Source organism: Schistocerca nitens, chromosome 3 (genome assembly GCF_023898315.1).
Source record: "Schistocerca nitens isolate TAMUIC-IGC-003100 chromosome 3, iqSchNite1.1, whole genome shotgun sequence".
Lineage (NCBI taxonomy): Eukaryota > Metazoa > Arthropoda > Insecta > Orthoptera > Acrididae > Schistocerca > Schistocerca nitens.
Genome location: NC_064616.1, coordinates 653,291,268 through 653,316,178, shown reverse-complemented (window position 1 = coordinate 653,316,178; position 24,911 = coordinate 653,291,268). Strand labels below are relative to the sequence as shown.

Genomic DNA, 24,911 nt, shown 5'->3' with positions numbered 1-24,911 from the left:
TAATTTCACAATAAATGCTTTACTGATCTTGGGTGCTTTTTCCTGGAAGATAATCTGTAAGTTGGAGAGAAGTAACAGTATGTAAAAGAAGCCAGCATTTTGTCTAGAGGCCAAGATAATGAAAAGTAATTTTAATAATAAAAGAGGTACAATAGAATTCATTGAAGTTCTCTAATGCCCAGTTATTCTCAAACTGACACATGATAATGTACAAAGTCATATACACACATCATAAAAGTTTAGCATCACCCCAGTTCCCAGAACTCCTGAAGATAGACGTTGACTGTGGATATTGTATCACAGACACAGTCCCTTTGACTGTTCAGAGATGTCACTAAACCCGCCCAAAGACGTAAACAACCATGCATGAACAGGGCCTATTAGATGGAGGGAGTCCAACAGCTGATCAGTTCCAGTCATTCCACCAGGAACGAGGTATATGGCTCATGTTGTCTGTAGTTCAACCATGTGTAGACAGTCAATACCACAGTTTGATTGTGTCCGCAGGCTCTCAACAAAGGAATCATCCCGGTATCTCACAGTGAACCAAAGCGATGTTGTTCGGACATGGAGGAGATACAGAGAGACAGGAACTGTCGATGACGTGACTCACTCAGGCTGCTCAAGGGCTACTACTGCAGTGGATGACTGCTACCTACGGATTATGCCTCAGAGGAAGCCTGACAGCAATGCCACCATGTTGAAAAAATGCTTTTTGTGCAGCCACAGGACGTCACGTTATGACTCAAACTGTGCGCAATAGGCTGCATGATGTGCAACTCCATTCCCAACGTTCATACCAGGTCCATCTTTGCAACCATGAGACCATGCAGTGCAGTACAGATGGGCCCAACAACATGCCGAATGGACCGCTCAGGATTGGCATCACATTCTCTTCACCCATGAGTGTTGCATATGCCTTCAATCAGACAATCATCAGAGACGTTTTTGGAGATAACCCAGCCAGGCTGAACAACTTACACACACTGTCCAATGAGAGCAGTGAGGTTGAGGTTCCCTGATGTTTTGGGGTGGCATTATGGGGGGCCAACATACACCACTGGTGGTCATCGGAGACTCCATAACGGCTGTATGATATGTGAATGCCATCATCTGACCGATAGTGCAAGCATATAGGCAGCATAATAGTGAGGTATTCATTTTCATGGATGACAATTCATGCTCCCATCGTGCACACCTTGTGAATGACTTCCTTCAGGATAATGACATCGCTCGACTAGAATGGCCAGCATGTTCTCCAGACATGAATCCTATTGAACATGCCTGGGATAGACTGAGAAGGGCTGTTTATGGATGGTGTGACCCACCAACCACTCTCAGGGATCTATGCTGAACTGCCGCTGAGAAGTGGGACAATCTGGACCAACAGTGCCTTGATGAACTTGTGGATAGTATGCCACGACAAATACAGGCATGCATCAATGTAAGAGGATGTGCTACTGGGTACTAGAGGTACTGGCGTGTACAGCAGTTTGGACCACCATCTCTGAAGGTCTTGCTGTATGGTGGTACAACATGCAATGTGTTGTTTTCATGAGCAATAAAAAGGGAAGAAATGATGTTTATGTTGATCTCTATTCCAGTTTTCTGTACAGGCTCTGGAACTCTCAGAACCGAGGTAATGGAAAACTTTTTGTTTATGTGTATACAAATATATAATATTACATGTAAATTGATGGGATCACTCCTTTCAGCTTGACATTTGCACTCTTAGAAATCTAGATGCCTTCATCACATCAATCTGCTTTCTTATTGTTGGACATTCATTTGGTCGAGCAATGACATTATGGACCCATGCACAGAATTTAAGGCCTCCGTTATGCATAAACCTTCAGTCCAATATTGTGTACAATATATACTGCAGATATTTAAACTTCTCTATCAACAACTGCTAAGACTGTTAAAATATGCAGACAATATATGCCTCTATTCAATGGCCATCTTTTTCAAAGCTACCAGGCATAAACTAGATCTTGCTGCCACATTACTTGATGGCTGGCTCTTAAAAATGGCTAACAGTATTACCTCAGATATCCTAAGTAGATGAGACTACCCGCAAATAGCACAGAATAATTTATTGCATGCTAATTAGTCTCACTTTGTTGTTGGATTCTATTTCTGAGCAATATGTAGGGAGCTGAAGTATATTCCTGCATTAATTAGTACTGGTTCTTATAATTTCATGAGGGCCAGTGGTTGCCAGATATATGGTATTTGTGCCTCCTAGGTTCTACCAAATCACGAGCACCTTACAAAGCTTAACTTTCATTCACAGAGTGCAGATTTGGTAAACACAGGTTTCTTGAAATGGGGACTTGGGTGTGCTACTTGTCTGCTATATCTATAGGCCATGGGCATGCTTCAGTGACCACTGTGAGATGTGACAATGGAATTTGGTGTCTCACAAGTAATGGGGATCTTGGCTTACCCACATGGGCCATGAGCATGAAACAAACATTTTAAAATTTAAACTTTCACAGCTGAAAATGTCACAATTAATAAAATTATCTAGGCTGTTATGCTGTGGTCAAATGCATATAACATTTAAATTTAAATGTTAAATCCATTTGACTGCAGCATAGTAGCTGGAATATTTTATTTAAAAAAAGAACAGGAAAGAAAAAAAAGACACCTGAAGTTATGCTGTTCACTGATGTGATGGCTGGCTGTTTAGATGGTACACTTGTTATTAGGCAACTTCTGGGGAACTTGCTGTACCTCAGTTGCACATGGTTTATCCAACAAGCATTGCTCTGTCTGAGGGAGTCCTGTTTTCCAACCTGGTAATGGATGCCAATGAAACCTACACCTCTTTCTAACATTCACAACAATGGCCCATTGGGCAGTATTAACATACAGACTCAAAGGAGATCTCTTGTGGCTAGAGCATCTGAAATGTCTATTACCACCAATTACAGGTGACATTCTATGGTGAAATGTGTTTTCATCATTTTTAAATGTGTGGAAGGTACATTTGAAAAACTGTCACCTTTGTACATACACAAAGCATTAGAGGGACATGTAGGCAACTGCTGAGGGGCTGTGTGATGGTACCCTCATGATTGAGACAATCAAAAATACACCAGCAAACAAATCACTTGAAGAGAATGCCATGAACAGTAAGCTAATAGTGTTAAATTACTGTATTGTAGTTGTAACTTGTTTATTTATTTTATTTATTTATTTTCGTGTTCCATAAATACTTGATGCGAGTGTATCACTAGGATGTAGAACACGTCAGATTATTACAGTAATAACCATATCTAATTGGTCATGAGGCTTACAAACTAAACTGTATATAAACAGATACATGAGACTGAAGTGTTTAAACAACAACAACACACATTATAATAGTAATAATGATTACACAAACAAATTATAAGTCTTACATTCTAATACATTCAAAAAGAATTAATATGCCAGTGCTACTTAGCCAGTTCTTATAGGAATTCTTAAAATTAAACACATTGTAATAACTGTTGTACACTGTAAAAAAAATTCTGTAAAGAATAGAAAAAACTATTCAAAACATAAAGTTTTGGCTGTTTTTTTTTTTTTTTTTTTTTTTTTAAGTCATATCCACAATGACAGATTTAACGTGAAATGGAAGTTTATTGTATACTTTTATGCTTGAATAATGTACTACTTTCTGTACCATGCTGAGACTTTTTATGTTTTTGTGAAGTCCATGTTTACTTCTTTATCATGATCATGATATTCACTGTTTGTTTTGTAAATTTTATGATTATTGTTCACAAATCACATTAGTGAAAAAATGTACTGTTATGGCATGGTGAGGAAGCAAAGCTGTTTGAATAAGTTTCTGCAAGAGTATCTAGGGTGCACTCTAGCCATAATTCTGATGACTCTTTTCTGTACAATAAAGACTTTGCTCATGACTAGTTACCTCAAATTATGATGCCATATGTCATAATTGAATGTAAATATCATATATATGTAGCTTTAATTGCTTCCAAGATAAAAACAGATTAAATTGAGCGAATGGCAAATGCTGCTGAATTCAGCCTTTTACACAGCTTGTTGATATGAACTGATCAGTTTCGTTCGCTGTTTATGTATAGTTGCGGGAACCTGGAACTATACATATCTATCATCTAGACATGCCTTGAGCCACATCCTTACTTTACCATTTGATCCATAGTGCTCAGCCTTTGTAAGTAGAATATAGTTTAGTATAATGATGTCATGGATTTAGATGACAAAGAAATGTAATAAAACCAGAAAAGTTAAGACATCATCAAAGTAAAGAATTTCATCAAAAGAGTAAATGATGAGCTCAAGAAAACACCATCTTTTATTCTGATTTCCAACATACCGAATCTACTGGGATACACTGCAGAAGGCTTTATCTGCCTTAAGGTTAGACCCTAAGTTCCTAACCCTATACAGCGCTTTAGTCGCACCACATTTACTTGCAAATGCCACACAGCCACCTAGTTTCATAAAGTCATTGGTTTCATCACTAAAGCAGCCTGTACCAAAGACTGATGTTGGCACTCAGATACTGACAGCTGAACAGAGTGCAACAAAATGCAGCTGTAAGTAAACCTGCACTATTGGTTATACTCACAAGTTTGCCTACAAATGAAACAATGGTGGAAGCAGAACATACTGTCAGAAAGAACAATAGACCCTCACGGCAGACAGAAGAAGAGAAACAGAAAAACATTGCTGTTGAAAGAACCCTACCAACATCTCATTATACAGGCTGTGGATAGTAAAGAACAGACCAAAATTATTAGGTCCAAAACCATCATGACCCTTGTCCTGTCTTATGAATAAGATGAAGGTATGGAGGTCTTTGTCTTCCTGAGGGAATCAGAAAGTCTCTCAGGTAACTGCAAACTTCCCACTATGGTGGAAAAATAGGGAAAAGAAGGAGACACCTCATTGCGGGCAGTGGAACATAAATGGGTTCAGGATACATCCAAAGGAAGTACAAGTATAATATCAATGAAGACCAATGTGTATACTGTTTTTGCATGAATATACGCTGCATGTGAATATAAGCTGCACCTTAACTTTTTGCACGAGACTATAGTCAATACTAAAACTCCAATAATGGCCATGCTACTAAATTTATGGCCAATTACAAAAGTACTGCTACTATATACATGATGCAGACATCAAATTATGTTGTGAACCCTATGTAACAATTAAGAAACTTCAAGTTACCAGCTATGGATTATGCAAAGGAACATGGAAAGTGGGGAGCAAGGATTTCATGTAGGAAAAAAAATTTGTTAGTGGTGTGTAAGTGAAGAGAAATTCCTCAATAGTTTGAAATGTAGGTGTTCATTTCAAAAGCCTAAATATCCAAATGTGGAAAAAGACTTGCTTGATTTTATAGCTCAGAACAGGAAATGTGGATATGCTGCTACAACTGAAATCATCAAACTGAAGGGCTCAAATTAGCATGTAAAAGAAACAATTTTTCAATGGAATTTAAATTTCATATTGGTGGGTTTGGCAATTTATGCAACAAAATATTTTATTTGTCCATAGTAGAGATACAACTGTGCAAAAACTGCATGAAGCTTATGAAAAAAGTTTGTATTGCATTCCTAAATAGGGAATGCAGACAAAAGGCAGTCTATTTTGATATTCCAAACATCATTACAGTAAATGTGTGGAAATATGTACATGTGGTACTGAAAAGCAATGGTGCTGTGGTTTCTTTTTTCATCAACACCTATTGTATTTGCAAACAAGGTATAAGTATTCCTGCTGTTTTCTTTGTAAGTCTTTGATGGTTTACAAAAATAACCGCAGAATTTCTGAATGACAACTACTTCTATTCAAAAGATGAATTTTTAGGTATGAAGTAGTAACCGTAAAATATATATATATATATATATATATATATATATATATATATATATATATATATATATATATACAGGGTGTTTAAAAAATGACCGGTATATTTGAAACGGCAATAAAAACTAAACGAGCAGCAATAGAAATACACCGTTTGTTGCAATATGCTTGGGACAACACTACATTTTCAGGCAGACAAACTTTCGAAATTACAGTAGTTACAATTTTCAACAACAGATGGCGCTGCGGTCTGGGAAACTCTATAGTACGATATTTTCCACATATCCACCATGCGTAGCAATAATATGGCGTAGTCTCTGAATTAAATTACCCGAAACCTTTGACAACGTGTCTGGCGGAATGGCTTCACATGCAGATGAGATGTACTGCTTCAGCTGTTCAATTGTTTCTGGATTCTGGCGGTACACCTGGTCTTTCAAGTGTCCCCACAGAAAGAAGTCACAGGGGTTCATGTCTGACGAATAGGGAGGCCAATCCACGCCGCCTCCTGTATGTTTCGGATAGCCCAAAGCAATCACACGATCATCAAAATATTCATTCAGGAAATTAAAGACGTCGGCCGTGCGATGTGGCCGGGCACCATCTTGCATAAACCACGAGGTGTTCGCAGTGTTGTCTAAGGCAGTTTGTACCACCACAAATTCACGAAGAATGTCCAGATAGCGTGATGCAGTAATCGTTTCGGATCTGAAAAATGGGCCAATGTTTCCTTTGGAAGAAATGGCGGCCCTGACCAGTACTTTTTGAGGATGCAGGGACGATGGGACTGCAACATGGGGCTTTTCGGTTCCCCATATGCACCAGTTCTGTTTATTGACGAAGCCGTCCAGGTAAAAATAAGCTTCGTCAGTAAACCAAATGCTGCCCACATGCATATCGCCATCATCAATCCTGTGCACTATATTGTTAGCGAATGTCTCTCGTGCAGCAATGGTAGCGGCGCTGAGGGGTTGCCGTGTTTGAATTTTGTATGGATAGAGGTGTAAACTCTGGCGCATGAGAGGATACGTGGACGTTGGCGTCATTTGGACCGCAGCTGCAACACGGTGAATGGAAACCCGAGGCCGCTGTTGGATCACCTGCCGCACTAGCTGCGCATTGCCCTCTGTGGTTGCCGTACGCGGTCGCCCTACCTTTCCAGCACGTTCATCCGTCACGTTCCCAGTCCGTTGAAATTTTTCAAACAGATCCTTTATTGTATCGCTTTTCGGTCCTTTGGTTACATTAAACCTCTGTTGAAAACTTCGTCTTGTTGCAACAACACTGTGTTCTAGGCGGTGGAATTCCAACACCAGAAAAATCCTCTGTTCTAAGGAATAAACCATGTTGTCTACAGCACACTTGCACGTTGTGAACAGCACACGCTTACAGCGGAAAGACGACGTACAGAATGGCGCACCCACAGACTGCGTTGTCTTCTATATCTTTCACATCACTTGCAGCGCCATCTGTTGTTGAAAATTGTAACTACTGTAATTTCGAAAGTTTGTCCGCCTGAAAATGTACTGTTGTCCCAAGCATATTGCAACAAACGGTGTATTTCTATCGCTGCTCGTTTAGTTTTTATTGCCGTTTCAAATATACCGGTCATTTTTGAAACACCCTGTATATAAACTAATTATTTTGTATAAAGAAAACTTATGTTAAAGTGACACATTTCACATCATTACAAAATGTGAAATGATATATTCATGATCTATGGAACTAGGATTAATGAATGAATGAATGAGTAACTTGTAATGGTATCAATTTCTACCTACAAGATACATGTACATGTCATTTTGAAATTATTGATTTATGATCTGAGGGGTAAAAAATCTCAATTATAGGCTGCGCCAAGATTTTTTGAGCCAATATTTAGGAAAAAAGTGCAGTCTATATTCTATCAAACATGGTATGTCTTGAGGGCACTAATATTAAATTATCTGATGGCCCTGAGCTATGGAGCTACATCCTTCACAAAAAGAATGATCTAAGTGGAGAGAGAGCAAAAGGAAACAATGCAAACCAATCTTTGCCTCTACCCACTCACCACTGACCTACAAGCAGCCAGTGTATCAGTGCATGTGAATCATGGATTGAAAATATACTTCCTCTATTTACCACCACATAACTTTCTAGACAAAGAGTCTCTCACTGAACTCATTACTCAGCTTCCATGACTCTCCCTTTTATATTGAAGTTTTTGCTGCACACTATGTGTTTTGGGGCTCTTTCAACCATTTATCCCAGGGTTATAGTCAATGAGAGCTTTGCATATTACACCATACCAGGGAAAAGGGTGTAACACAATCTGCCATTCACCTGCAGTCTGTCATTTCACTGTTGAGTCAAAGAAGCATATAACATCAACAGGAGGAATGGCCATGAGGCATAATAAGCTGTGGTTGGTAAAGTTGATTATCCAGCTGTGGTATAACTCATATCGGTCACTCTGACATAATGAAGTGACCCTGACCTGCCCAATGGGATGCACAACTGTTACATAAGCTGCCTATTTTGTAAACTGACTGCATTTTCCCAGTATCCTGCCAATTAACTAAAGTCTGTCACCCACTGTACCTACAACTGAGTCTCTGTGATCATTCCATTTGACATCTCTGCAAATTGTTACACTTTTGTATTTTCTTGACTTGAATGATTTCATTTGCAACTTACTGGTATTAGAGTTATAGGACACTATTTATCTGCATTTTGTGTAGTGAACAATTTTACATTTTTGAACAATTAATATAAGTCGCACCACTTTCAAATTCACTATTAATATTGTTTGCCTGACCGTTAAAATATCCTTAATATCCAACAGGAACAGCTATGCACACATGAAGGTATTCCTACTTCTGTCAATGTCTCACTCATGATACAAGGTAACAAGCTGTGCTCTCCCTGCACAGAAACTGTCAACCGAGTCACACATTTTGTCTGAGCTCCATAATCATATTTTTGATAATTACCTAAAAGAATTGTATCTGTTGCTTGTTACCATGATGTGTTGTTATGATTTATGATCCCATATCAGTTACTATGTGCTCTCAGTATTCTCACAATTTATGTAACATGGTATTAGTGCTGCAAGATATGTACTCCGCAATTGAGTAAGAAAAGTAATTCAAATGCATGTCTCAATGGGGGTACTCTGCATGGATCCTACTCCTATGTACATTTCTAATGTTTTAAAAGAAAAGAGGCATCTAACTAACGAAGTTACCAAAACAAAAATAACTGGAGAAGGATTGATGGAACAGACATCAGAAAAACACGATCAAATATGTGAGTGTCAAACTTTTAAAAAAATCTTTGGAAAGAAAGGAAAAATATAATTAGGATGCAAAACCTCCTTAAATTTCCCAGGTAAGTTCCAGTTGCACCAGTTTCCTTTCAAATCCACCCTTCCTAAGACAGTGTTATTTATATTGAAATTGTGTGATCATACTACTAAATTATTGCTGTTGGGCACTAATCTTCTGTGCATGTGGTGTAATGGAGTTCAGATATATTAACAACATCAATTTCCTTCCTATTCATGAGTTCTTGAAAATAAAATAATAATTGAACATGGAATTCCGAAACAGGGAAATCAGCATTAGAGAACCCATTATCTATATTTAAGTGTTTCATAGTGATGAGAGAGAGGGAAAAATATGAGCCTATTATGTGACTCCTTGCTCTAAATGAAAAAGAATGAAATAAATATGCAAGGTGTGTTGAAACCATAGACAGTAATGCCAATAGGATATTAAAAGCAGTAAGAACCATATGATCAATTGTAACAACATTGTCAGAGGATAGTGTAGGACTGAACTACTAGTTATGCAACTGAATATTGTGATAAGTATCATGGATGTTCTATACAGAACTGTCTATATTTCTTTTTCTCACTGCTGAAATATATTTATGTACTCATGGGTGGTTTCTGTGAAGAGAAATGGGTGATTAACAGCTTGTTTGGAGGAAATGAGACAGCTTTATGTTTTTCCCTATTATATTTGATGTTATAGATCATATAGGTACTTATATTAATTATACAGCAATATAAGGAAAAAGATTGATTGATACTCACCTAGTAGATGACACAATGGGCTGCAGACAGTCTCAAGAAAAAAATGTTACACATTTAGACTAGAATGACATTCAGACCGGAATACCATTCTGGTCCGATCTGATATAGAAGGTAGTCATGTGTGCTTGAGGTGTACTTACTTGTGTGAATGAATGTGTGTGTGTGTGTGTGTGTGTGTGTGTGTGTTTTCGTTGCTGAAGAAGGCTTTAGCCAAAAGCTAAATGTGTAACAGTCTTTTTATTGTGCCTTTCTGCAACTCAACATGTCATATTTATGGTGAGAAGCAATCTATCTTTCTCCTTATATTATTGATATTCCAACCTGAAGTTTCCATATATTAACTATGCAGCGTATATGTTTCACTATTTGAAAAAAATAAAAAAAACGTGACCCCTGCCTAGGAAATACTAAGATAAGAGCAATTGTACTTATAAATAGTTTTAAAAAGATAACAGACTCACTGAAGGGTGATGAGAACAACTCTTTTAGCATCATTTGTAAGGCATGCATGTGCCCAATATGTGTCAGTATCACAATAGTGCCCTTTGCTTAATGTGTTCAGCAGATGCATGCCAATAGCTTCATACCTTGAGTAAGGTTTTATACCCTAGAATTAAACATATTAAACAATAATGTATAAAATTGCTGTATCTATTAATTTCAGTAAAATCTATTAAAATTAAATATAATGGAAAGAAATATTATAAAAAGTAATTTATGTGTTGAGAAGAATCATTTTAGTAACAAACAGCAGTGATAAAAATGTGAATTTTAAACTAATACAAACTGGAAAACAGATTTCCTATTAATTCATACATGTAATTACTTCCAAATTTCTAATACTTGTTATCAAAAATTCTCACTATAACAGGTTACTTTATATGATGTACACATCTCATGCCATATGCAACTGATCTACTTGAATACACAATATACTAAGTGAGCATACATTCACTGAACAGGAAAACCAGTAAGTAAATATTATGAAAAATATAAAAGACTGGAAATAATGTGCAAAATAGCATGTTTACAACCTGTATAAGGTTAACACCAAATATCAATAGCCACAATATCTATAACTATATTGCATATATCTGTTAGAATGTATCTGTTACAAGCAACTGAGGATGCTTCAAAAACAAGACCAGAGTGATGTACCTGGTTAAATTCAGTCACAAAATTGGATCTAAAATGTATAGACAATCCCAATTAATTCCGTTTACTGAGAAAGCAGTATCAGAAATATAAAAGACGTTAATAAATAAACATATTGAAAAATCTAAAAATTATCATTCCATAAAATAAATGAAATTTTGGAATTATGAACTAGGCCTTGAATTGAATTACTGTGAAAACAAGAAACTAATTTGTAATTCAAATAGTTAAAAATGTTGTAAATGATTACATGCTAAGATAACAAAATTACATTTAAAATCCGCCAACATTTCTTTTGGTACAGACTCATTTATTTTGCTTCTTTAAAACAATTTTCAGTATTTGCAATGCACCTCTTAATCTTTTGAATCCACTGATACAGTTGTTTCCTTCCAGATTTTCTTTAATTTGCAGAAAATCTAGAGCCTTTATCCAAGAAATTGCCAAAGGCCTTACTGCAGTGGTAACACCGGTTCCCGTCAGATCATCGAAGTTAAGCACTGTTGGGCTGGGCTAGCACTTGGATGGGTGACCATCCAGTCTGCCGAGCAATGTTGGCAAGCGGGGTACACTCAGCCCTTGTGAGACAAACTGAGGAGCTACTTGAATGAAAAGTAGCGCCTCCAGTCTTGCAAACTGACATTCAGCCGGGGGCCAGGAGAGCGATGTGCTGACTCATGCATCCACTGACACCTGTGGGCTGTGGATGACACAGTGGCTGGTCGGTACCATTGGGTCTTTATGGCCTGTTCAGTCAGAGTTTATTTTTTTAAGCAAGAAATTACTGGTGAAGGCATAGTCCACAATGAACACTATCAAAAAAATACCAACGCGATTCAGTATTCTGTGCTAGACAGCAACAAAAGTGTAGCATGTACATATAGCAAAATTATTTTCTATGCTCATTACATTTTCCTGTATGTAAAGTAGTATTCTGAAATAATGATCAATTTACTGTGCATTTAGAAAACCTTTTGAATTCTGTCAAAATTATTCTGCATTGTTGTGCAGTATAAGGAGTCAAAAGATCATGCTTGTTTCAAACAATAGCCTTTGAAGATGACATTTTGGAGCACTTTGAAGGGCAACTATCCATTAACACCCTCCTAGTGGCATTATCATTGGACACTTCTCATGGTACTCAGTGGAGAATTGTCTATGGAGAAGAGCTATATCCATACCATCTGAAGAAAGTCCAGGCAACAACAATGGAATATGAGTTGAGTCTGCACAGCAGTATTTGCAATGCTGCATATTCCAGCCACAATTCTCAGCCATTTGCTGATGAAGGCATGTTCACTCAAGATGTTTCTCCTTCACTATTGTCTGAGGTGTAGCTACAGGTTAATCAGATAGGGTCAGTGTGATACAGCTGAGCTCCAGCTCATCTTTGATTAAAATGTGTGGCACCACAAGGATCCTCCTTCCAGCAAAAGACTGGTGGAGGTGGATCCTTCTCATGACCACTATGATCACCATATCTTATACATCTTGACTATTTTCTTTTAGATACTATGAATACTTATTGTGTAAGCTACTACCATAACATCAGATGAGGAACTTTGTCAAAGAAATCCATCCTACAACCGAAATACTGAACTTTCAGCACCATATCTTTCAACGTGCATCAGTGTCTAGACTGCTAATGTATGCTCTGCAACCATTTAGGAGGTCAAAATTTCAAAAACCCTTTTGTAAAGAATTATGTTATTTTGGTGTTTCTACATGAAATGTGAAACACCTGACCATCACTACATCCAAACTATTCTCTAAATCTGATGCCATACAGTGTCAAAACTATGCATTTCTGAACAGAAGCTCTCCATGTAAAGTGACCAGTTTGCTCTCCCACTCAACGTACTATAACTAAGCAATGCTGGTGTTTTTGTTTGTAAATATATTTATATACTGAGGTTGATCAATATTTCAAGGCTACTGCTATTAAATGGTAAGTACAAATGTTTAAACCGTTCTTGGAATGAGCAATGAATAAACCAGCTGTCAGTTCTTGGTACTGCCCGGTAGTTGAAGAACATTTACAACTTGATTCAAGCACTGTACTGTATATCAGTCACTACATGTGGTGTTTGCCGATAAAACTAAGAGGAACACAAAATTTTTATCTTTTCAACATGACTATCTACTTTTGTGAACTGACTGCGACTTAGGTTTTGTCACTCTAAAATTCCTATTCACATAGAGACATAAGGCACTTCCAAACTGTTGTGAAATTCTTTGCAGCATAACACATGATGTACTTGTCTCTACTCCTCTGTTGAGTAATGTGGTATCCACAAAGTTTAAAACTGCTTTGTTCCAGTGAGATTTTGCACATCAACGTAAATAGTAGAATAAGAGGAACTCGAAAACTCCTCTGTGATGGAATAACACCCATTGATATTTCTGCACCAATTTTCATACTACAGCAACATGCTCCACAGTTACCAACACAGGAGGACAATGTAAATGAGAAGCATCATTGAGGCTAAAGTTAATCTTTTGGAATATTTTGATCATCCAAACATAGTACAGATATGTGGAAATGCTTTCCCAAACTCAAATTACGATGAGAGTGAATTCACTCTCATAGTTCAATGCAAATTATAAAAGACTCTTGCTCACCAGCCTTCCACTGTGACATGTTTTACTTTCCACCACTTTACAGGGATTTATAGGATATAGTAGTAATGTGGGCAGAGCCATAAATCTAGTGAGTTCATATGACTGTATGAATGAAATTAATGAAACTGGTTCAAATTTGGGGAGCACGATGGCTCTCCAAATATAAAAAAAAGTATTTTAACATAAATGAAATTAATGAATCCAATTCAAAACAGAGAGGAGTGGGCAGGAAGGTCTCTCCAAACGTACTTCAAACTGCTTATGTGCTTACTAACAGTCCACTATCTACATAAAGTTCTCTTTAAAACAAAAGACAATGATCATATGAAGTTCTTTCTACATATCTTCACAATAGAGATGACATTTTATAACACATTACATACCATTATTGAAAGAGTCCACAATCTTACACATACAGATGTATGTGTGTCTGTGTAAACATATTTATTTATAAATACCTGGTATGGATTCATGAAGCGAGGAAGACGCTTTCTCATTACTATATCTTCTCCCATTTCAACAGCTCTGTAAAATTAAAACAAGATCAAAATTTGGAAAAACAATATAGTAACTTAAACATTTATTATGCATCACACCATGAATAAAATATTAACTCTTGAGAACTGTATAACTATTGCTAAGTTTTGACTTTAAGACTGGAAATAAAATATGAACCATTGACTGCAACAATATACTTAAAAAATAAGCTGATTTTTAGCTTAAGAAGACCTCCTAGGCAGTAACATTTGTCTGAAGATTTTCTGACAACTTAAATCTAATGCAGTGGAATATATAATGTTTACTCTTTTCACTCTTTAATGTTATTTTAATGACAAAATTTGTAGTGTTTTTGGTTGCTGTAAGCCTTTGTACTGAATGTGAATGGTGTACAGTTAATAATTTTCACCTTTTATGTTTGACTTTCTGCCAGCATGTAAATAGTTTACGACAATCACATTTGAAAGAAGTCTTTATTTATGAAACTGAAGTTTGAAAAGCATCATTATTGTCACGAGAGAAGTCTTGTATGTTGTTGAACAGAGAAAATAAAATCATGAAATCTAAAGATACAAGACATGCAGAATGTGTGTGTGTGTGTGTGTGGGGGGGCAAATTGTATCACAACAACAAACTGAGATAGCTACTTTCACAGTGTCTGTGGCTGGTGGGTGAATAATATCATCTTCCGTAAACACTTTAGGTAGCCTCTATGGTCATCTTTCTCGAACTGTACCCACAAGGCATTTGCATTTTTGGAAATAAAGGACTTACATTCAAGAAAATTAGTAGTGGATAATCCTTTACCTCAAATGAGATGTAACATCTTATTAAGCAAACAGACAGAAGCTTTTGTATGGGTTATTGCCTCTATGTTGTGGCTCAATCATTTCTCAAATTTTTTATATTGACAGAACAGTACGATTTCCAGCCACCAATAAGAATCATATATAGGAATAATCATTGTTGCTAATGAGCTGACAGATGAGAGATAATTACAGTTCCACTTCCACTGCCACCTGCTGATTTTTGTGGTTTTCATTTAATGTACTTTTGTATATTTTACTGAAATGCAACAGTTACAAGATGATCACTCATCATTGTGGATTCCCCAGACACAGTGACTGCCTTGGAGACAACAGAACCATTTTCTTGGCTTTCTAGCACCAGGAAAAAATTATGTCTATCAACATCTGCTGCCTTTGCTTCTCTAAAATATTTCAGAAGAAAAATATATTAGAAGTGTTTCTTTCCATCTAACATTCACTCAAATGCTGCAAATCTTCTTCATGTCTAAAATATTTACAAGCACCACACTTCAAACACTGAGTGAAAGATGTGATAATATAGATTTATTATTGAAAGCAACAAAATTTTAGATGATGCTACTCAAAGCACTTTCAGAAGAAAAGACACTGACCCTGAACGAATGGAACAAATATTTTAAAATATCGTATGTATACAATGTGGCCCGAAAAAGTCTGAGACAGTCAGGCACAAATTTTGAGATAGGTAACTAGGACATAATATGAGCCCATGGGTAAGTATGCCAACATGAAAATATTTGAGTCTTCTTCATGGGGGATGACAGATCCATAAATAGATGAAGCAACCTATCATAAATGCAGTCATATACATAATTTTTTGCAGTTTATCCACTGAAAATACTAACTAAACAATTTAGTGGCAGATTTAAATTACAAAACACTAATGTGACTGAAACTACCTCCTTCCTGAAGGCATTACTGCACCAAATACAAAAAATCTGCTAACCAATTCCAAATAAAGAGAGCCTATAAATAAAGGTATCATCAATGAAATAAAACTAAAGAGGATTGCAAAAATATGAATACTCTGGCAACAGTAGCAATACTAGATCCCAGTATAATCTGAAGAATGTTATAACAGAAGCTGAAACTGGATGTTATGTTTTACTGGAAACCACAGAAGGTGGCTGTATTATTTTACTGGTGGAGTCTTGGAGAAAAGAAGATGTAAAAATGATTTTAACTAAAATGACTCAATGAAAAAAAATTTTAAAAAATCCAAAATTAGTATTTTTATCTGAGTCTAACCTCATATCACTCTAATTACATTTATGACCTGTTTACAAATACATAATGTCAGTTCCACAATAAAACTCAAAAATCTCAGTCACCAATGACACTATGTTACAGTCAGCTTGAACTGTTATCTTTGTGGTCCCCTTAGCCCCTTCTACAGCACATGCGTATTAGAAAAGTATGGCATTCAATTTCTGCAAAAATTTAGTGAAACAATCATTTATGGCTTTCATAATAAGTAAGATGACAATGTTTGTCCTTAGCAGATACTGTCTGTTTACTTTGTTTGCTCTATTCTTGACATTCTTATGCACTTTTATTTTTATGAGACATTCTCTGGAAAATCTTTCTTTGGTGAATGTATGTTTCAACGTGCTCTTGTAATGGTGTACCTTTTACAGAGGCAGTAGAAAGTAAGGTTACAGTTTACATCCGTTTACAATATAACCATTGAACATAATCCACTTACTCATTTGGATAAATGAAGGAAATTTGTCATGGCCTTGTAGAAGGTACTACACTGAGGTGGCAAGAGTCATGGGACAGTGATATGTACACATACAGATGGTGGTAGAAATGCATACACAAGGTATAAAAGGGCAGTGCACAGACAGAGCAGCAATTTGTAATTGGATGTTTCATGTGAAAAGTTTCTGACATGATTACAGCTGCACAACAGGAATTAACAGATTTTAATTGTGGAATGGTAGTTGGAGCTAGTCATTCCATTTCAGAAATCATCAGGGAATTCAATATTCTAAGATCCACAGTGTCAAGAGTGTGTTGAGAATACCAAATTTCAGGCACTACCTCTCACCACAGACAACACAGTAGCTGATAATGTACGCTTAATGACTAAGGTCAGCAGCGTTTGTGAAGAGTTGTCAATGCTAACAGACAAACAACACTGTGCAAATAACGGCAGAAATCAGTGGGGGTTGTATGACAAACAAATCTGTTAGGACAGTGCGGTGTAATATGGCGTCAATGGGTTATTGCAGTAGACAACCAATGCGAGTGTCTTTGCTAACAGCATGAGATCACCTTCAGCGCCTCTTGCAGGCTCGTGACCGTATCGGTTGGACCCCAGATGACTGGAAAACTGTGTTCTGGTCAGATGAGTCCTAATTTCAGTTGATAAGAGCTGATTGTTGGGTTTGAGTGTAACACAGACTCTACAAACCCATGGACTCAAATTGTCAACAAGACACCGTGCAAGATGGTGGTGCCTTCATAATGGTGCGTGCTGCATTTACATGGAATGAACTGGGTTCTCTGATCCAACTGAACTGATCATTGACTGGATATGGCTAAGTTTGGATAGTTGGAGACCATTTGCAGCCATTCATGGACTTCATGTTCCCAGACAGGTCAGCAGGCCACAATTGTTCAAGATTGGTTTGGAGAATATTCTGGACAATTTGAGTGAACGACTTGGCCACCCAGATTGCCCAACATGACTTCCATCGAACATTTATGGGACATAACTGAGAGGTCAGTATGTGCACAAAATCCTGCACCGGCAACACTTTCATAATTATGGATGGCTACAGAGGCAGTGTGGCTCAATATTTCTGCAGAGGACTTCCAGTGACTTGTTGAGGCCATGTCATGTTGAGTTTCTGCCAAGCAAAAGTAGGTCCGGCATAATATTAGGGGGTATCCCATGACTTTTTTCACCTCATTTCATCTTGCCATCAAGTGACCAACTACACAACAGAAAATGTAAATGAAGTTGGCTGGTCACATTTTTGAATGCCAGCCTCATTAGATAGGTGTCTAGTGTCTTAAAAATGTGAAGTTTCACTTCACCTGTGGCAGTGGACACTGCTGAGATAGTGTAAGAAGCCAACAAGAGATTGAGGTGAGGTTTCTATTATAACATAGAGAAAGGGAGAAATGGTGAGGCTTTTTTGTCATATTGGAAAATATTAATGATCAAACCTCACATCATCAGAATATGATGTATATCAATCACTGCTTTTGTGAACTATACAATAAGCATTACAGTTTTAAGCGAGAACAACAGTATGTTTTAAACCTATTCTGGATAATGTATAAAGTTCTTAACATTTAAGAGTAACTTCAACACTTCAGCCACGTATTTTAAATTTGTTGTACTTCTGAAATACTCATTCCAGGAAGCAAAAGTTGATTCAGCATGTAATTCGCCAAAGGAGGCTAGAAAAATCTCCTAATCTTCTCATCCAAACAAATAAGCATTTTGAGCAATACTGGTTATGTGTTCAGACTTATAGTCTTGTAAAATAAGAATCAAACTGAACAAATGTATGTAAAGGTGTCATCAGGGCTGATTTCCTCCACAACTTTCTATTGTCTGCTGATTTCTACAATGGGAAGCAGCTATCATCAACAGAAGTAGAAACACGTCATATTGTATAGAATTTTTCCAGAGATCACGTGTGCAGAGAAATGCAAGAGTGATACAATGCATTATATCTGAACATCATCTGGACCACCACTTGGTGTTAAGCCTCACTAACTCCAGAGAAATGTTTGGTACCACAGGCAGACATAAACAGGCAGATTCAAGCAGGTATAAAGGCACCCTCCGATACTCAGTGGGGCTTGCCGCATCATATAGTTTTGAAGAAAAACAATCCATGGCATTTGTATGGTACCTCTGAATGCAAGTTCAGTGCCTGATAGATATCCCACTCTGCATGTGATGGACTTCAATAAAGCAGTTGCAAAAAACACAGTTATTTAGCTTCATTAATTGTGAGAAAGCTTGCACACACATACCAGTAGCTCAAGAACATGTCAGAAACACAGCTGTCACTATCCTGTTTGGTGTGTTCAAATATCATTACATGCCTCACAGTTTGAATAACCTGGCGCAACCTGGCAATAAATCATCCATCAAGTCCTCTGGGGCTTGGATTTTGTGTTCTGTTGTATACATGATATTTTGGTGTTCTCTTCTTCACCAGAACAACACAAGATTCATCTCAGGCAGCTTTTCCAATGCCTACAACAATACAGTATAGTCATCAACAAGGACAAACCCATCTTGGGTAGAGACAACATGAACTTTCTTGGCTTTAAGATATCTGCAGCAGGCATAGCTCCTATGCCACAGAAAATGTCAAACATACGCAACATGCCAGTGCCACAAACCTAAAAAGATCTGAGGTGTTTTTTAGAACTGCTTAATAACTATAGATAGCTTTTCCCCTAGCCACAGCACTACAAGGACCACTCTCTGACATTTTAAAAAGGCAAGCATATGGCAGGTAGACAGAGAACGAAGTGGATGCCCGAGCAGTTGGTAGTGAGCCTGATGCACCACTAGCTTTAATGGTGGAGGTCAGTCAGATATCCATAGGACTAGCACTGCACTAATTAGTAAATGGAGCCTTTTTTTTTCTTTTTCAAATACACTTCCACAACAAAAGTGCAGCATCATAGGTAGAGAATCGTATGCAATCTGTGCTGCAATACAACACTTGAGAGGCTCTGTGGAAGGCAAGCATTCCACTGTCTACACAGACCATGCTCCTTTAACCACTTTCTTTTCAAAGATCACAGCACACGGCTTGGCTAGAAAATGTTGACAGGCACATTACATCTCTCAGTTCCATGAGACATATCAGCAGCAGCAAAAACATTGTGGCTGACTTCTTCACACACTGCTGTGAAAGCATGAAGGATATTCCTTAGAAACACACAGCCGAACAACAATACAATGACAGCAACTTACGCCTGCTGCTTGCACAGCAAATGATCAGCATCAATCTCTCACAGGTTTATGTGCCAGTACTAAAAACTTTATTGTGGTGTGATACATCCTGCATCATGCAGCATGTGTACATATTCAGACATTTCTGGTGCCAGGTCTCCACAACTTTCCATAATGTAGCACATGCGGGGAAGTGAGAGCCACTGTCAGATTGCTCACAAAGAAGGCAATTTGGCATCAAAAAATATTGCCAAATCTGGGCTCAATCATGTGAGACATGTCACCATGCAAGATTGGCAGGCATGTATCAGCACCATCAGGAATCATCAACACACCCATGGTACGTTTTGTGATTGCATGTTTGGACTTGGTGGGACCCTGATGAAGTCCACACAGTATAATCACTTATTGAGAGTGATAGACAGATGTATCCACTGATTGGAAGATATTTCCACCACAGACATGCCACCAGAGCTTTTATCAACTACTGGATCACAAGATTTGGGGTACCTCAGACAATAACAATTGACTGTGGGAGGCAATTCGAGTTACTGCTGTTCCAAGAGCTTGTACAGCTATGTGGGTGCTCATTTACCAGAACCACTAGCTATAATCAGGCAATCAAGCAAGCAACAGGATGGTAGGAAGGTTCCACAGAACTTTGAAGGCATGTATAATGTGAATGGGAGATCAGTGTGCAGATTCATTTTTGTTGGTGCTGTTAGGGCTGGGAATTGCTGTTAAAGGGCATTTGGGGTGCTCTGCAGCACAACTGCTATACAGAGAAAACTAAAACCTCTGGCTGAGCTCATTTAAAAAAAAAAAAAAAAAAAAAAAAAAAAAAAAAAAAGCTTTCGAATGAAGAAGCCGCAATGGACTTCAGCCATTTGCCCAACAGGACTGAAAATACATGGAGATAAATAACTCTTCATTCACAAGGACCTGCTGACAACACATGCCTGGCTGAGCACATTTACAACCTCTGTACATAGGAACATACAAAGTTCTCCAATGATGATACATCAATATATTCAAAATAGAGTGGAATGGTAAATGACAAGACTGTTTCTACTGAACACCTGAAACCAACCCATGCCAAAGAGGACATGATGGCCCAGCAGCCACCAGTCATGGCATCTAGATCCGCAGCAATGGAAAATAAGATTTTTTCAACCACACAGGAATGTGGCCACAGAAAATCTTGTTATTTGTTGTTCTTCATGGCACTTAGTGTCGAGGTTATTAGCACCCAGAATATGTGGAGAATGCTTAAGCCACTAGTCAGACATACCAATGGATACAGACACAATACCTGATGTGATAAGTGGTGGTCACAAGGACTGGAAGAACAGTGAAACACTAGTTCCCTGACATCCCCGGTGCTTCAGGATTAGAAAAGGAGGAGTCTGTGTAGCAACCTCAGTGATCAACCAGTCAGTTGTGGACAATAAAACATAAATAGTGTGTGATATCTTTAAGAGCACTTTTCTTTTGTTATAACTGCTTGACACACACTTCTCTATTGTGACATGTTTTTGTATAGTTTAAATTATTGTGAAATAAATGTGGCTTATTCAAGACAGTGGTTGATTCAGTTAGAAAACCTGTCTACTTACCTTACAAGCTAAAATCCTACAACGCTAACATGGCTCCTAGTCTAACAAAAGCTACAATTTTGTTACTAGGTGGCATTTGCCTTGACCACTACATGTCATTCCACTGCAGAATGTACCACAAAAAATTTAACACAGTTCTACAATCTGTCTTTAATGTACAGGTATGACCTACTGTGTCACACTATTTGGATCAAGATATAATATTTAATATTGCTGTGCATTATGAGAATGTATAATTTCATACAGAGTAACATAAAAACTCATGATCTCATACAAGACACCCTTGAAATTCTTATAATTTGTGAAATGATTTGCTTTTTGTGCATTTTGTTAATATGTTCAAGCATTTATTGAAAGGAATTTATGACTATTATGGAGATTTGCTAATCTGTTAGGTGTTGAATTAATGTATGGGGGGAATTTGGTAAGTGAAACAACTTATTTTTCTTAGACAATTTCAGTTGAAAAAATGTAGAATTTGTTGTGGGACATTGCGGAATTTTCCTGCTTCAGCCCCTATAGTTTCATGAAGCTCCAATAGCTGGTGGTGCTATATGTAGCATTCAAAATGGCATCTGTAATAGAGGTGCATTTAGAGCATAGAGCTGTTATTGGCTTTCTTTTGACAGAAAACCAGAGCATTGTCAATTTGCATACAACTTGCAGAATGTCTATGGAGACTTGGCAGTGCACAAAAGCACGGTGAGTCACTGGACAAGGCGTCTGTCATCCCGTAACAAGGTCGCGCACATCTGTCTGATGTCTGCAAATCAGCCGGCCGCACACTGCTGCAACTCCTGCAATGTTGAAGCACGTGCACACATTCATTCAAAGCGACTGATGCATCACAATCAAACACCTTGCAGCATAACGGTATGTCATGTTTGGTAGTACTTACACAATTGTCCACCAGTTGGGGTTCTCAAAGGTGTGGGCTCATTGTGTTCCTCACCACCTAACAGAGGACCATAAACAGCAATGAAGCACTATCTGTGTGGAGTTCCTCACATGTTATGAGGCTAATCATCACAATTTTCTGTCAAACACCATCACAGGTGATGAAACAAGGAGTCATCATTCCAAACTGGAAACAAAATGGTAATCCATGGAATGGCACAACACCACCCATCCTCCACAGAAAAAGTTTAGTCACACCCTCAGCCAGTAAACTTATGGTGATGTTCTTGTGGGACTCTGATGGGATTGTTCTGTTTGATTCCTTCCTTGGGGTGCAACATCAACTTAGGAGGGTATTGTGCTACCTTCAGGAAACTGAAAAAATGACTTCAGCATGTTCATTGCCACAAAATTGCAAGCGAACTTCTCTTCTCCGTGACAATGCGAGGCCTCACACATGTCTGCACACTTAAGCAGAGTTCACAAACCTTCACTGGGCTGTTTCTCCTCACCCATCCTACAGACCAAATTTTGCACCTTCAAACTTCCATCTGTTTGGCCCAATGAAGAATGCACTTGCGAGAAGCAATACATCGATGATGGGGAGGTTATTGATACATCAAGATGTTGGCTCCAATGTCAACCAGTAGGGCAGTACCATGTGGGCATACAAGCCCTCTCAGTACGGTAGCATAAGGCTGTGAATGGAAATAATTGAATGGAAATTATGTTGAAAAATAGAGTTTCGTACTCACAAGAGTGGGAAATTATATGGTATATTGGAATCTTGTATAAAACCTTCCTGCTTTCATATGTAAAAAAAAGTGTTGCATTACTTATTGAATGCCTCTCAAAGTATTTACGGATTGACAACATTATTGTCATCACCAGATGATTTACCTGATTATAGCTTCAAATTAAATAACTTTCTAAACCATTTAAGATACATCTTCCTTTAAGACATTATAATACAATGACATTCATATATAAATACATATATAATAGATCAGTAACAGAATTTTATGGGTGTCACACATCTCTGTGTATACCTTTTTACTCCATCAGATGCCATTCCCACAATATCAAGAACACCTCCACTAGGTTTAGTAATGAGACTCATTAAACCTTTTCCAGTACCTCTGAAAAATCCTTCAACTCCATCTTGTTGTGCACCTAGAATGAAATGTCAAGTTTTATAGTAAATAATCCCACAAGGAGCACTCATTTATGATGTAACCACATACACAGCACTATAAAAATAAGCAATACATGCAACATTTACATCTCATGCTTTGCTGTCATGCACACATCACATTGTTTGGATTTGATGCCAGATGTGAAACATTTGACAAACATACCTAAATTTCTGCTCAAAAATAGTTAGACTGAATTTACGATATTTTTAAATAAGTAATGTTAGTGCCACATTGTATTTCTGTTTGTGTCAGTAAAGGTACAAATGACATTAAGTCAACCCCAAGATGTTTCATATAATTATTGTAAGCTTTAAGCATTTATATATTGTATGAAAGTGCTAAATAATAAAAATAATGTGAAAAAATGTACTATGTCCTGCACAAAAAAGAAAATTTGCAATTTTTTGTGTGTTTGTAAATTCAGCCTCGTTAATATGCTGCCACAGCAATGTATCAAAACTGGGGTATGATTCATTACTTCTGCACTAAGATGCTACATGTGTCATAAGATCTATTGTACCTGGTAATTAACATTAGAATGGTGCAAGGTGTCAAAATGACCCCTGTTGTACTTTGTTCTTCAATGTGATATCCATTTACTTTGATTTGTTCATGAAATCATATGACTTTTTCCAACTTTTTCTCCTCTTTACAGTGGTGAATTAAGATTCACACAATATTTATATTTCCTTGGAAATTTCTGTCAATTTACCAAGAATGGTGGACAAGGTCAATTTGACGCCACTGTAATTTCTCTTCTGAATACATAAATAATCAGCAGTCACTCAGAGTTGTTTCTGCTCATTTCTACATCTTGGCATATACATATCACAGCCTGCCATAGTTTATTTTGTGTCATTCATGTAATATTCTTTGTACATGAAAGACATTTCCAAACATGTCTTGGCAATGTGAACATTCAGATGAAGAAATGTTATGTCTCTTAGAGAATTCTGATGTTGAATCAGAAATAGGCTTCACAGCTCAAGATGACTGAAGTGGAATTAGTAGAGAATTCAGGTGTTGATCAATCATCACCTCACCTATCTTTCAGGCCCAAAAAATCTTTACAAAGATCATGGCTACGGATGGAAATGAGTGGGAGATTACCAGTTTTCACCTTCTGGAAGAATTTCAGTGGCGAACATTCTGAACGAGAGATGTGATCCTACTACTTACACTTGCCAATGAATAGATGACTCTCTCATCAGTGCTTTT

The 24,911-nt window shown here is 37.5% G+C and overlaps 1 protein-coding gene across 1 annotated transcript in view; it reads right to left on the bottom strand.

Moving 5' to 3' along the window:
* Window positions 1-24,911, bottom strand: part of LOC126248619 (intermembrane lipid transfer protein VPS13A-like) — a 764,418-nt gene that overhangs the window by 25,080 nt on the left and 714,427 nt on the right. The window contains exons 61-63 of the mRNA XM_049949782.1: window positions 23,547-23,670; window positions 14,179-14,245; window positions 10,405-10,550 (exon numbers count right to left, since the gene is read on the bottom strand). Coding sequence (XP_049805739.1) covers window positions 10,405-10,550; window positions 14,179-14,245; window positions 23,547-23,670 — 337 coding nt within the window. The remainder of the gene's footprint in view (window positions 1-10,404; window positions 10,551-14,178; window positions 14,246-23,546; window positions 23,671-24,911) is intronic.